The following is a 13541-nucleotide window of genomic DNA, read 5'->3' as shown; positions in this document are numbered from 1 at the left end:
TTGTTGCCCATAGGCATAAATTCATAAATCTGCCAGGAGCGAATGGGCCTGATCTTATTCTCAGTTAGCACTGGTTTTCCACCCAGGTTGCCACTGAGCATGGTGACATGCCACCGTGTTAGCAAGAAGAGAATCAGGCTCAGCGACAGAATCTGAGTCACTCCAATCAATGCATGTATTGTAAAAAATAAATAAGAAAAAGACATACAGAGCATACATGTTCTCTCCCTCCCACCAACCTTTCACAATGGAAGGATATTGCTATAAGGGCCATGTGCTAATGGGATGTTTTCCTTCATACACGGGACATCTGCCACCCTTCAGCACAGCAGAAGAGTACGTATCACTGAAAACATGCTCCTCTCTTCTGTGATTCCCTCCACTTTCCCAACATTACAATAGAGCCTAAACATAGGGGAACTTTAGCATAGCACTTGAATTTCCTTTCCAACCTCCCAGCACAGTGTACTTCTACTCTGTGCACTGTCAGTGTGCTCTGTTTCATGGGATACAGCAAGGAGAGCCATGACGCTACTCACCAACCCTCCAGTATGATGCTGAGGGGCAATGACTGGTAGATGGACTGCACCTCCAAGCCCTGCAGAGGAGCCTGTATGCTACCCTCCTTCCTCACCAGCACTCAGCCCTCTCCTGAAAGCTAAATGTGCCTTCAACTGCAATGTGAGACTAAAAATGTCTCCTTCCACCTGTAAATTCTATTAATGTATTACAATTTGTTCTATGACTGGGGAACTACTGGGACAGTGCTGTGAGGGTCCTATCACCCTTATTCACATTCAAGATAACCACCTGACAACTACATTGATAAGAATACCTATGAAAATACATACTAGAATGCAAGACTGGAAGAATTAATACTGTTCACTCCCTGAAAATCTCCCCTTCCAGAGCTGGAGGCAATCCACTGAAGATATCCATCAGGTTGGAGGAGCACACATGCTGTAAGCCCCCTTCACGGAGAGAAAAGTAGTTTCACCTATGAGATAGGCTAGGTCCCTGCAAGGTCAGTACTGTGAGGCATCAGAATTTAATGAACGAGCAGCTAACATGTCTCTCTTGTCTCACATGCATCCAGGGCAGGTCTGGCCTCTGCTGCAAGAACAGTGATAGGAGAACATGACCTTAAGGCTAAAATAACACAGGACAGACACTCCCCAGGACAAATCAGAGCAGCTCGTGGACATGGAGGAGCTAAGCCCATATATAGCAGCCAAGATCTGGCCCACCCTGAGGGTATGTCACATTGGTTTGTGAAGCCAGTTAATTAGTCTCTCTTGTTTCTTTTCCTGGTGTGAAGCAAGAATTCTGTCTGAGTTGAGAATGCAGTATTTTGAGAAAGACAGAGCTAAAGAGCCAAGGTCTCTTTTCTGCTCAGGAATTTATTGGGCCATTGATCTGATATGTATGTTTAAGGACAGCAGCAATGCCTTGAGGCAAATGGCAGAGAGATGTCCCAGAAGCAGCACCTTCTTCTGTGGGAACCTCGTTAACTGAAACCCTTCATCTTCAATAGCACAGCTCCCACTGAATTCTCCCACTGAATGTAATCTGGACACTGTCACTATCACTTGCTTGTCCTCCTCATCTCACTGCAGGATCCGCATATCAAACAGCCTCTGGTTGAGCTGCCATCTCAGGGAAACCTCAGAAATTATTCTTTAGGTTTTGTTTGGCACAACAGCTCTCTTGGGCTGTAATCTGCAGAGACACAGGGTAGGGGGGGCACGTTCCACCTCACTGCCTTTGAGTAAGGAGGCCAGCTGCTATTAGCCCCTGTCCCGCTATCCCCTGCTGCGAGCCCATCAGGAGATGGGTAGACTTGTGCTCTGGAGCTAGGCTGTAACCTCAGGCACAGCAGGCAAGGTTTGCAGCTTCAAGAACTGAATCATTTTCCCTCAGCCTGGTAAACCTGCCTGTCTCTTTAGCATGCATCACCAGATTGAAGGCAAGGATGGTATCAATACACAAATATCATGGTAGACACTGTGCAGGACACTCTGAATAAACCCCACTTTCCCTGAAAGCTCATGCTTTGAAGAGATGAATATGGAAGTGCACTGGGGACTTGCACAGTGCGATCCAAGAGGGAAAGATGGCTCTTGGAGACCATCCCATGAAGAAGGTCTTTTGGGACATTCAGTTGCTGGGAGCCCTACAGGCACTGTACGCTTGTGAGCAAGGCAGTATCTCCGGATGCTGCAGCTCTTGGCTGCCTGCAATCTGTTTCTAAGCCTATAGTCACAACTGAGTATCTGGGTCCATTTTGGACCACAGAACCCAGGCAATGTGGAGCAGAGCCCAGCAGGTTTGGGTGAATGGGTGTCACAGCCAGAGTGGGGGAAACTACTTCCTCCATCAGCCCCATGTAGCCAAAGGGCCAGGCCTGTTCAGGCAGGGCAAAAGCTCAAATTGAACAAAAGGCTAAAGTATTTGCTGAAAGACGTCCCACCACAGTGCGAATGCAGCCCCACCCACCCCGTCCCCTTCTCCCACAGCCTGAGGAGGAAGCCTCTGTACCTGTTTATTCTTTAGGTCAAGGGAGAGCTCATAATCGGAGGCAGCTGCATGGGAACACGAGGCCGTCCCTTTGCTGCGCTGCACTCTCACTGGGGAGCCCGTGTGGTGGAGGCTCGCCTTCTGCACCAGAGGGGAACACCCCGCTGCCTGCTCTTCTTGGAGCTCCGCATGCTGGGCTTTTAGCGTCAGGGTGTCGGACCTGCCTTCCTGGCCACTCTGTCTGCCGGCCTCCTTCGGATCCTCCGTTTCACACCCGGCTTTCTTGCTTGTGGAACCGCTGGGATCGTCACTGTGAACAAAATGCAACGTTTTGCTTTTTTTATTTGTTTTTATTATATTTTATTTATGTTTATGTTTATTATTGTTCGCTATACTCATTCACTGAGCTGCATTTTAAATGCTTAGAGAGCCTGGGTGGTGAGGGGTCTCTCTCAGTGATGGATCAGGACTTTAGGTTGATGCAGCCAAAGCTCTGATCCCTCCCTCCTTGAGAGCAGGCACCTGTGCTGCACACACCGTATGAACCAGTCCTGTGACTGCTGGAGGTGCTCAGCTGCCTCTGCTCAAGGTGCTGCAGTTGGAGGTGAGGGACCAAGAAAGGTGTCATGGCCTACAGACACCTCTCCTGTTCCTCGGAGCAGCTAGCAGCTGGCAGTCACCCCTGTGCCCTTGCTGCCTATTGTTCAGCATCCCCCTGTGCATCCCAGGGTCCCATCTGGCACGGAGCCTGGATCCCAAGGGTCCAGTTTCTAAGGGCATGTGGGAAATGGTGCAAGGGCAGCTGAATGTTGCAGTTTCCAGAGAAACTCTTGGAGAGCTGAGAGTATAAAGATACAACAGAGCCAGCCAGCCCTGAGATCCTGACTCTTTAAAGCCTGTAGCTGTACACAGCCGTAGCAGACTGCAGAACTTCCATGAAATAAGCTGTTTCTCTCTGACCCACAGATTGCTGTGCCACTGAGGTATTCAGGAGAAAGGAAAACACCCTTTTCTCCTGTCAGGGACGGCACTAATTGTGTGAAACCAGGGCCTGACAACAGTGCACTCTTAAGAGAGCTGACACTTTGCGCTAGACAGGATGGGATTAGCATATGTCTGATCCATTGAAGTGCTGAGGAAGTCTGTTGTTAACCTCTCTTGCCAAATGTTTTCAAGAATCATCCAATATCAGACAAGATTTTGGCATTCTGGGGGACTGTTTGAACCATGAGAGTGTTTGGGTTTTGTTACATTAGTCTCCTTCCAGCGGCTACAGAAGAATAATTTATGATTTCCAAGAGTGTGCAGGCCAGCCCACATGGACTCTGGGTTCTACTGCACCATGTACATCAGATACAGCTCCACTGGTTTCCAGGGTATGAGTATTTAGCTGACAGCAACATCTAGCTTGGAAATAATTACTACAGAACCAATACATTGAATTCCATTGAAGCCAAGGATGTGTACTGCCTCCAATATTTAAACACCATTAAATTATTTAATTCACTTCTGAATCATATTTCTTTCTCTTGGATTTGTTCCACATACGACCAGTTCTGCTGTCATCTAGATAACAAATCATTTTATGATTGGTGTTGATGTCAGAGCAAAATCAGGGAAATTAGATATGAATTTTGTAGTGCCCAAATTACTTAGAAACATTTAAGTCTCGTTTTCAAAAGTGCTGTAAGCACTTAAGAGCCCAAGTCTTCTCACTGTAAATAGACTTTGCCTCCTAAGCCTCAGAGCACTTTTGCATACTTACTAGTACTTTAAAAGGAAGTTTATTCTCTCCAATGGCAGCTCTTCTGTTCAGTAGATTTAACAATCAAATTTAGAAATATTCCCAAAGTTTCTAAAAAGGCTCAAAATCTGATGAGCCAAAGACAGTACCACAACTTCAGAACTATGAAAGATGAAGGATTTAAAGGTAGAAAGTTTCTTCTTTTAATACACATGCATGTAGTCACCATTTAGACTTAAAAAATAAATCACAGAAGAAATGAGTGTCTTACATAAATGCTATATAACCAACTTTGACAAAGCATATTAAAGTAACATATCTCCATACTCATCAATCAGGAAATACCACCATGAAAATGAGGCATAAAACTGTTCTTTTAGGTTGTAAACCTTATAAAATCTTTCCTTGTTCTATTCCTGATGCTGTGTAATTGAGCACACTTTTTTCTACGCCTAAATATGTACATGTAAAGTATGTACCCATTTTTAATTCCTTCTGTTCTATGTCCATCCACATTGCAGGAAACATTAATAAAAGACTTTTACCTTACAGCTCTCACTGTAACATTTTTATTGGCAGTCTCTGTTCTACCCATTCTCATTTAACCAGCAGAGCAGTAATTTTTATCCTCAGCTCAAGGGATGACCAGGTGAACATAGATTTGATCATGTTTTCATTGAAGTGCGTGCCAAAAGCCTCACAAGTATTTCAGTGGGAACCAGACTGTGCCCTACAAAGCAATTTCAGCTAGACGCATAAGCTCTGATTCAGCAAGCCACATATCCCAAATTGCTCTGCTGAGTCAAGGCCACAGTGCACTGTGTGCTACATAGACTTTCTTTAGGGCAGATCAGGGCCTGAGGCAGTAGACTAGAGAGCTAGTTGACTTCCCTTGGAGCATGAATGGACTCTAAATGCCAGCAAATATTCCCCGACGTGATGGTCCTCTAAACACTTGCACATATGCTTAACTCTATTTTTCTGAGGGCCTCCACCAATTGCTCATAGTAGAACGTGAAGTGTGTGCTAAAGAGTTTGCAGCATTCGGGCCGGTTGCTCTGTAAGGCTGTACATTACCTCTAGTGTATTCTACCTATTTGGTTTTCCGTCACACACAGTTTAGAGTCTGAGTGAGTAACATTCATAGTGACAGGATATCCTGCATGCACTGCTAATACAGGAGATAAACCAGCAGGCTTTGTAGAATCGCAGAATAACCTAGGCTGGCAGGGAAGGTTTGGAGGTCTGTATTCCAACTCCTTGCTCAAAGCAGGGCCATTTTCAAAGACAGATAAGGTTGATCTGGGCCTCCTCCAGTCAACTTTTGAACACCTCCTGACATGAAGATTCCCCAGGCTCTCTAGAAAGCCTTGTCAGGGCCCTTAGAGCACTAATAGACCTTAATGGTCTGACCTGCCTCACCTGGGGCCCTGACAAATATCCCCTGCACAGTTTCCCCTTTTCATCCCAGCCCAGGGCCATTAGTACCTCCCCCTGCAACACTGTAAAGTGCTGGTCTCCAGCTCTGCCACAGCCTTCCCCTTTCTATGGCCATGGACCCACTCAATCTGGACTCTGACCTGCAGACTGACTCCCCAGCTTGACCTTGGACTTGCCTCGTCACCATGGTCCTACCCGTTGATCACTGAGTTGTGTCTGACCCTAGATACTCTTGCTGGACCTGATTCTTAGCACGGACAACAAGGCAGAGGGCATTGCACCAACCCAAAATGCTCAGCAGGTCCCTTTAACATCATTAGGCATTTAGAACATTCCTCAAGACACAGGAGGGCCCTAAGACTGCAAGCACTGAGTGCACACATTCAGCCACAGTTGTGTAAGAAGCACCACCAAGCTCAGTGCATAACTGAAGACCCTAAAGATGCTGTGCTAGGATAAGGATGTAAGCTAACCGCACATACGCATATAACCTTGCCTTCCTCCTCCATGCACGCTCTCAGCCCAGCGAGTACACCCATACAGAATGTATTGTGCTTACGCGTGGAATTTTCTGAGGGTCAAAACTCGGTCAAATCAAAATCAGATTCCACTGCAGCACTCAAAGGCATTTTTCAGCTAGATGTTTTTATGCTAAATATAAACTTTTTAACCCCCTGCTGGTTTGGCTGTTCTGCTGTTCAGAAAGCAATAGCAAATAGTCTTGCTGAAGTGGGAATAGTTTCTACATGTTCTTTTTGTGAAGAAAAAATGGCTGAACCACTTTTACTTAGTGGAGAAAAAAAATCCCCCAAAAAAGAAGACAAACCTACTTCACCTTTAAGCAAGAGACCAAACCTGGGAAATTTCAGCTTCAGCTGGTAGACTTCAGTGACTTATAAGCAATGAAAAAAAGGGGTAAAGACAGAGTTTGCTTAGCAGCCTGTATATTAGCATTATGGCCCCATGGTTCCACTTACCACCCTGAATTTCTCCCAGGTTTACTCCCACCTGGAACCTGTGTTGAGGAAGTGTTGTGAGGAGGCCTATTCTCTGCTGTTCAGTAGCAGCAATGGATGAAGCCCCCATATGAGTGACAAAACACACTGCTAGCAATTGAAACTGATGCTGCAGTGAAATATAGGCAAAAATCTTAACGAGCCTGATTTTTTCCCTCTGTCCTGAGTGACACAGTTGATTTGCATTAATAGAGCACAGTTTCTGTTAATAAGTGAAGAATCAGTAGCTATTGTAATCATAGTAACAAAAAATCCAACAGTAAGGAAAGTAAATAAGGCAAAGATAGACACTACAGCTGGGAAAAAAATATTATTGAGTAAATTATGGGGTTCCGTTTGCTTTCCCTTGGCCAGCGAGCAATCAACATCACTGGCTGTGGGATGAAGGAAGGGAATGGAGCTATTGCACATTCTGTTTCTTGGATAAGCAAATTTTTCTAACCACTTGTAATAATTAAAAGTCCCATGCAGAGTCTAAGGTGTGAATCCCCATGTCCTGGCCAAAATCCAACTAGGTTAATTTAGTTCTGTATCCCAGCATCACCCCTGCAGTTTCAACTGTAATCAGTGTTCTTTACTTGCTGTCTTAAAGTATCATATACCACCATCTTTCACAGCTTTTACAGAGACTCTTGCATGATAAACGAAGCAATTTTCTGCTAGTCATGTAATCAGGTAGGGAAGGTTTGTAATGTCTTTGAATTCTTTTTGATTGAAAGTTGTAATATTAATGTAAATCACTTGCAATCAGATAAAAAAGGAAGACTACAAATTCAGCTCTTCTGTTCTTCCTAGATGTCCGTACATGACTTGTATGACCCATAGCAACTAGCTTAGTCATTGTTACAAATAGATTTCATCTGCTGTGGAAAACATCTCTGATGTTTCAGGTATCTCCTGCTACTTTTGCACTGCTGACCTGTATATGCGTTTTGCAGACAGAAACCAGTTTTGTTAACAAAGGTGGTGACTACAGACAATCTGACTCAGGGCTTATATGAAATACTATAGCTAGTCTTGCATTTCAAAACAGGGATATTGGCATTCTGGGCTGAATCCTAGTGTTTTTTTCAAGAAAACAGGATGGTGAAAAAGCTCTCACTGAGAAAATTCAGCTGGGCACCCATAAATATTTTTGTCTAGCACAGGTAAGCAAGACTTCTGATATTTAGCTTCTATGTGCAGATTTCTCAGGAAGATTTTCTGTAAGGAGTACACTGAGGGAAGGATGTAGGGACATGATAGAGGTATTATGTAGAGGGTTTTTTTATTACTTCCTTTTTTCTCCCTTCCTGGTATTTTGGAAATGTAAAGCCCAAATCAGTGATACTAAATTATCAAACCAGAGAAGCCCATTCACCCATTCCTAGTAGTATCAGCTCCCCACGTCTGTACAGAGCTGTTGTATCATATTCTGTCCTGGGACAGATATGACTGCTTTTCAGTTCCTACAGCATCAGGGTGGTGCACTTCCCTGCATACTCCTCACCACCTCCTTGCTGCTGGAAACACACATTTCCAGCTTGGCAAGGATCTGTGCTTCTAACTGCCAGCTGTGATACTGAACCGTGGTTATCTGTTGGATCTTGACTGTCAGGCTTAAACATTCCCATACCTGATGACTTGAGAAAGAACATGGAGCCCCTTTCCCGCAAATATTTCAAGACAATTTCAAGCTAGTCCTGTAGGCGGGAACACAGAAATTGGATGTTCCACACATTACATTCCATTGCCTCGCTGTCAAATACCAGAATCAGTTCACAGTCTGAGAGCAATTTTCATATCTCTCAGGAAGGTGTTTACAGGGTAGCTGAGTGACTAAGCTGGGCTCTAGGGCCAGGAGAGCTACTCTTCTCAAGGACAGCAGTGTTAGTCCTGTAAGAAATTAAAGCTGAGCTTTCTCACGGATCACTCCATAGCTACACAGCTCCCATGTGGTCAAGACACAAAACTCATCTCTTTGCTCCTCTCTCCTACAAGAAGAAAAATTATTGCAGATAAATAAGAGCAATAACAGAGTAACTAAAATAGCAATGACTCTTGTGGACTTGGACAGCGGTGTAGGAAACCAATCACTCAAGAAGAGGATGCTCAGATGCCCTGTTGGCAGGTATAATGGTTATGCAAAAAGATCTATCTAATTGGATAGGAGGGAAGCTATGGGTGTGAGGTGTTACAAAAATACTATGGAGGCTGATTTCACCTCCTCTTTATGTCCCTGTGTCACTTCAGGAGAAGACCACGTTCCTGTTTCCTATGTATAACGTACTAAACACATTCTTCATGGTATTCAAGGTCAGTGTGCAGGATTGTGAGCTGTAACTGAGGCAAAGACTACATGGACTAGTTGTGAAGGACCACAAAAATTTATGAATCCATTTCACAGAGCTGCTTATGACAATCAGGTGGTTATTGTATATAAGCTGCTCCAAAGTGCTGTAAGCAATTAGTATTATCATGGCCTGAGAGCCATATGAGACTTCAAAGCTTCAGAGATATCAGAATAAAAAACCCTCAGAAAGTGCCATATGGAGAATTAGAAAAAGAGGTCACTAGCTAATGTCAAGAGAACAGAGTCCAGATCCCAAGTCTGCAAGAAACTGTGCTCCCTCTGTCTTTAGACATTTCAGCATTTCTGCTGTCCCTGCTGAGAAAAAAAAAAAAAAAAGTAAAAATCAATTGCTGAGTTAGCAGGGTCCAAAGTGCCTTTTCAGTTTATTTCATCTCAGTGTTCCCTGAGGACACCCATAACATATGGTGAATGGGTTGATCAGAATTCAATGAAAAAAGTGGCTGAGACGGGCTTGGTAATATATTATGGGATCTTTTCAAGGTTCAGAGATTTTTGACATGCTGGGGGTCTGAGTGCAAAAGAATTGCTTCTGATTTGCTTTTAAGTTCAGGTTTTAGGGTGACTTAGAGGCAATGCTCTCTGGGAGCATGCTGAAAATGATGGAAGGTAAAAGTCTCTCCTGCCAGAGAGGCAGGGAACTTGGAACTTGATCTTGGCAAATCATCCCCTGCCAGCAGAGCCGCAGCTTTCTCAGACAGTCTCCCCCAACACAGACAAATATAGGAACAAGATTCTGATTTTGTCTACATTCACGTAACACCTTGCAAAGCAGTGGCACCAAGCCATCTTCTCACACTAGCTTTACCCAAGAGGAATTAATGATAATTAGCCAAGCTTATTACCCATCCCAGAATATATTACTTGTTTCATAAAAAGGCTGGCACACACACCTGTAAAATAGATCTGACAGTACAGTACGGTAAATATATTGGAAATCAATTAAATTTAACATCCTTTAGCACACCCTGAACCAGGCAACATCTTTTCAACATTGCTTAAAGTGGTTTCGGTGAGATGTATCTTAAGCAGACAGAAAATGTAATAATACTAGCAAATGCCTTATGTCCCACAGGGTCCAACATGCCAAAGTCAGGGCCTCTATTTCATATCTGTTATTTAAATATGTCTCCATGTGCTGTGTAATTCCCACATTGTTGTGTTGTTGTAGCTTTTGCTACAGAACAGCACTACAGGAGCTAAATTTTTCTTATGTACCCCATGTCCTTGTGGTGCAAAGATGACTGTCCAGGTGTCAGTCTGGGCTGGCTGCCTGTCTGAGGTCCAGGCTCTCCATGACTAACTTCAGCCACCTGAGGACTAGGATCTCTGCGTTTTCATGGAGACAGACAGGTTCCTCCAGAGGGTGACTTGGAACAGCTAAAACAGCTCCCACTGTAAGAAAAGTGGTGATTATGGTGCAAAGCTGGCTGTGCTGGGTGGTGTGGTTGTCACACAGCTTTTTCTTTACAGTTCCTATGTGTGTCTGGGTGACACCTCAGAATAAGACTTGGACCATCTCCGGGGCATACCTACCCCTCTTTCCTCCTCGCTTCCCAGCCATGCCTCCTATTTCACTAGCTGCAGGAGCACAGGGCTCAGCTTAGGAAGTACAGCCCCTTTCTCAGCTGCCCATCACACCTCTGTGCTTGATGCCACAGGCTGGTTACTGTGCAGTCTCTGCAGGTTAGACCAGGAGGAGGTCTCATGGCCTGTCACCGCAGAGGGGGTTACTTATGGCTGTGTCAAACAGGGCACTTGCACTTATCACTGAGGTGTGAAAGCACCAAGTGGACAGTGGAGGCATAGGGGGGCCCTGCTCTGCAGGTTTAATTACTTTTACTTTAACCCCAGACTTTTTTTGCCTCTGCAATGTTTAGTAAACACGACCTTTTAGAGAAGGAAAAAACAGATGGCATCCTGCATTAGTGTAACTGCCCGCTCAGCACCCCGGGAAAGAGAAACTTGGCTTCTCAGCAGCAGTCTTTCTGCCACTTCAACTCAGATCTCTTGGATCCTCATCCCTGAGGCAGGTTTGAGCAGCACTGAATTCGCTGACAAAAGCCTGCCGGTGCAATCATGCAGAAGATAGAATTTCACTGCTAAAATGAGATGAATTCAGGGCTGGGAGGCAGCAGAGCCTCTACAAGGCAAGGAAACCTTGCGTATCTCCTCAGCCCATTGCTCTCCTATTCCAGGTACCTGTGAGCTGGGTTAGGGACACAACTCTTGTCATTTATAGACGTAAGCAAGAGCTTCTGTGGTCTTCTTTTTCCACCTGTTGTGACAGACCCTGGGTTGGACTGCACCTCTGGGTTCCTTCCTAAGGGATCAGGGTAACTGATTACTGAGTGCCAAACCACTCTCCATGATATTTGAAAAGTCATGGCAGTCAGGTGAAGTCCTTGGTGATGGGAAAAAGGGAAATATTGCATCCCATTTTTAGAAAGGGTAGAAAGGAGGACCCTGGGAACTACCAACCTGTCAGCCTCACCTGGGAAGATCATGGAACAGATCCTCCTAGAGGCTATGCTAAGGCACATGGAGGACAGGGAGGTGGTTCAAGAGAGCCAGCATGGCTTCACCAAGGGCAAGTCCTGCCTGACCAACCTAGTGGGCTTCTATGATGGAGTGACTACATCAGTGGACAAGGGAAGAGCTACGGAGGTTATCTATCTGGACTTCTGCAAGGCCTTTGACACGGTCCCCCACAACATCCTTCTCTCTAAATGGGAGATATGTAGATTTGATGGGTGGGCTGTTTGGTGGAAGAGAAGTTGGTTGGATGTTCGCATGGTCAACAGCTCAATGTCCAGAGGAAGATAGGTGACAACTGGTGTCTCTCAGGGGTGCATATTGGGACCAGTACTGTTTAATATCTTCCTCAATGACATAGACAGTGGGATCCATTGCACCCTCTGCAAGTTTGCTGATGACACCAAGCTAAGTGGTGTGGTTGACACACCTGAGGGATGGGATGCCATCCAGAGGGACACGGACAGGCTCGAGAAGTGGGCCTGTGTGGACCTCATGAGGTGCAACAAGGCCAAATGCAAGGTGCTGCACCTGGTCGGGGCAACCCCCCATATCAGTATAGGCTTGGGATGAAGGGATCGAGAGCAACCCTGAGGAGAAGGACTTGGGTGTACTGGAAGCTGCAAAGCTGGACACGGGCCAACAATGTGCATTCACAGCTCAGAAAGCCACCCGTATCCTGGGCTGCATCAAAAGAAACATGGTCAAGGGAGGTGATTCTGCTCCTCTACTCCACTCTTGTGAGATCCCACCTGGAGTAGTGCGTCCAGCTCTGGAGCCTTCAGCACAGGAAAGACATGGACCTGTTGGAGCAGGTCCAGAGGAGGGCCATGAAGATGGTCAGAGGGCTGGAGCACCTCTCCTATGAGAACAGGCTGAGACAGTTGGGGTTATTCAGCCTGGAGAAGAGAAGGCTCCAGGGAGACCTTATTGTGGCCCTTCAGTATTTAAAGAGGGCTTATAAGACGCGGACAAACTTAGCAGGGCCTATTGTGATAGGATGAGGGGTAATGGTCTTAAACTGAAAGAGGATAGATTTAGACTAGATATAAGGAAAAAATTTCTTATGCTGAGGGTGTTGAAACACAGGACCAGTTTCCTTGGAGAGGTCATAGACGCCCCATCCCTGGAAACGTTCAAGGTCAGGTTGGATGTGGCTTTGAACAACCTGAGCTAGTTGAAAATGTCCCTGCTTATTTCAGGGGGGTTGGACTAGATGACCTTTAAAGGTCCTTTCCAACCCAAACTATTATATGATTCTATGAAGGCAGTGAGTGAACCGCTTCACAGGAAGATCTTTGTGTAACCCAGATAAATTTTCTTTCTGTTCTCAAGTATCTCAGCTATTTCATTGCTTGCGATCACTTCAGCACAGTAGAAGGCCACTGCTTGTGTCAAACCAAGGAAGTCCAGTCCTCATCGTCATAAAGAGTAACACAGCCTCAAATGACCATCCTCAATACAGTCCAAACCCCATTGACCAGCTTTAGAAAATTAGATATGATCCAGATTTTAACTTTGCCAGTGTGTTCAGATCTAGGGTTTTGTGTTGCCCTATGGCTGAAGACCAAGATAGAAACAGCATGGTTAGCATTCCTTCCTCCTTTCCCCAATCCAGTGACCATCCCCCCAGCTTTGTGCAGCAGGCACAAAGCTCTACATTTCCAAGTTCTAACCTATTTTGTCACTGCCGCTTCACTCACACTCTTATCCACTTCATGTCACTTCTCTTCCTTGAGGCCCTATTCCCTTTTCTATCTTTCTTCATTCCCATTTGGAAAACAGGATGACTTAGCAGCTTCAACATTTGGTCATACAAGCTCAGATTTCCCTAGGGCCACTTAAACTTTTCTTCCCTATGACAAATAATGATTCCCATCCCTATACTTTGTACTCAGACACGTACCTTTTTGGGCAAGGTCATTAAGAAAAATAGGAG

The 13541-nt window shown here is 45.2% G+C and overlaps 1 protein-coding gene across 1 annotated transcript in view; it reads right to left on the bottom strand.

Moving 5' to 3' along the window:
- Window positions 1–13541, bottom strand: part of IQSEC3 (IQ motif and Sec7 domain ArfGEF 3) — a gene marked incomplete at both ends in the record, with an annotated part of 106550 nt that overhangs the window by 34790 nt on the left and 58219 nt on the right. Inside the window, one exon of the mRNA XM_082489175.1 lies at window positions 2539–2827. Within this exon, the coding sequence (XP_082345301.1) occupies window positions 2539–2827 (289 nt within the window). The remainder of the gene's footprint in view (window positions 1–2538; window positions 2828–13541) is intronic.

This window comes from Vanellus vanellus, assembly GCF_965231255.1.
Source record: "Vanellus vanellus genome assembly, chromosome: 1".
In the NCBI taxonomy this organism is placed as follows: domain Eukaryota; kingdom Metazoa; phylum Chordata; class Aves; order Charadriiformes; family Charadriidae; genus Vanellus; species Vanellus vanellus.
The sequence above is the reverse complement of the archived record's forward strand: the minus strand, read 5'-3'. Positions and strand labels throughout refer to the sequence as shown.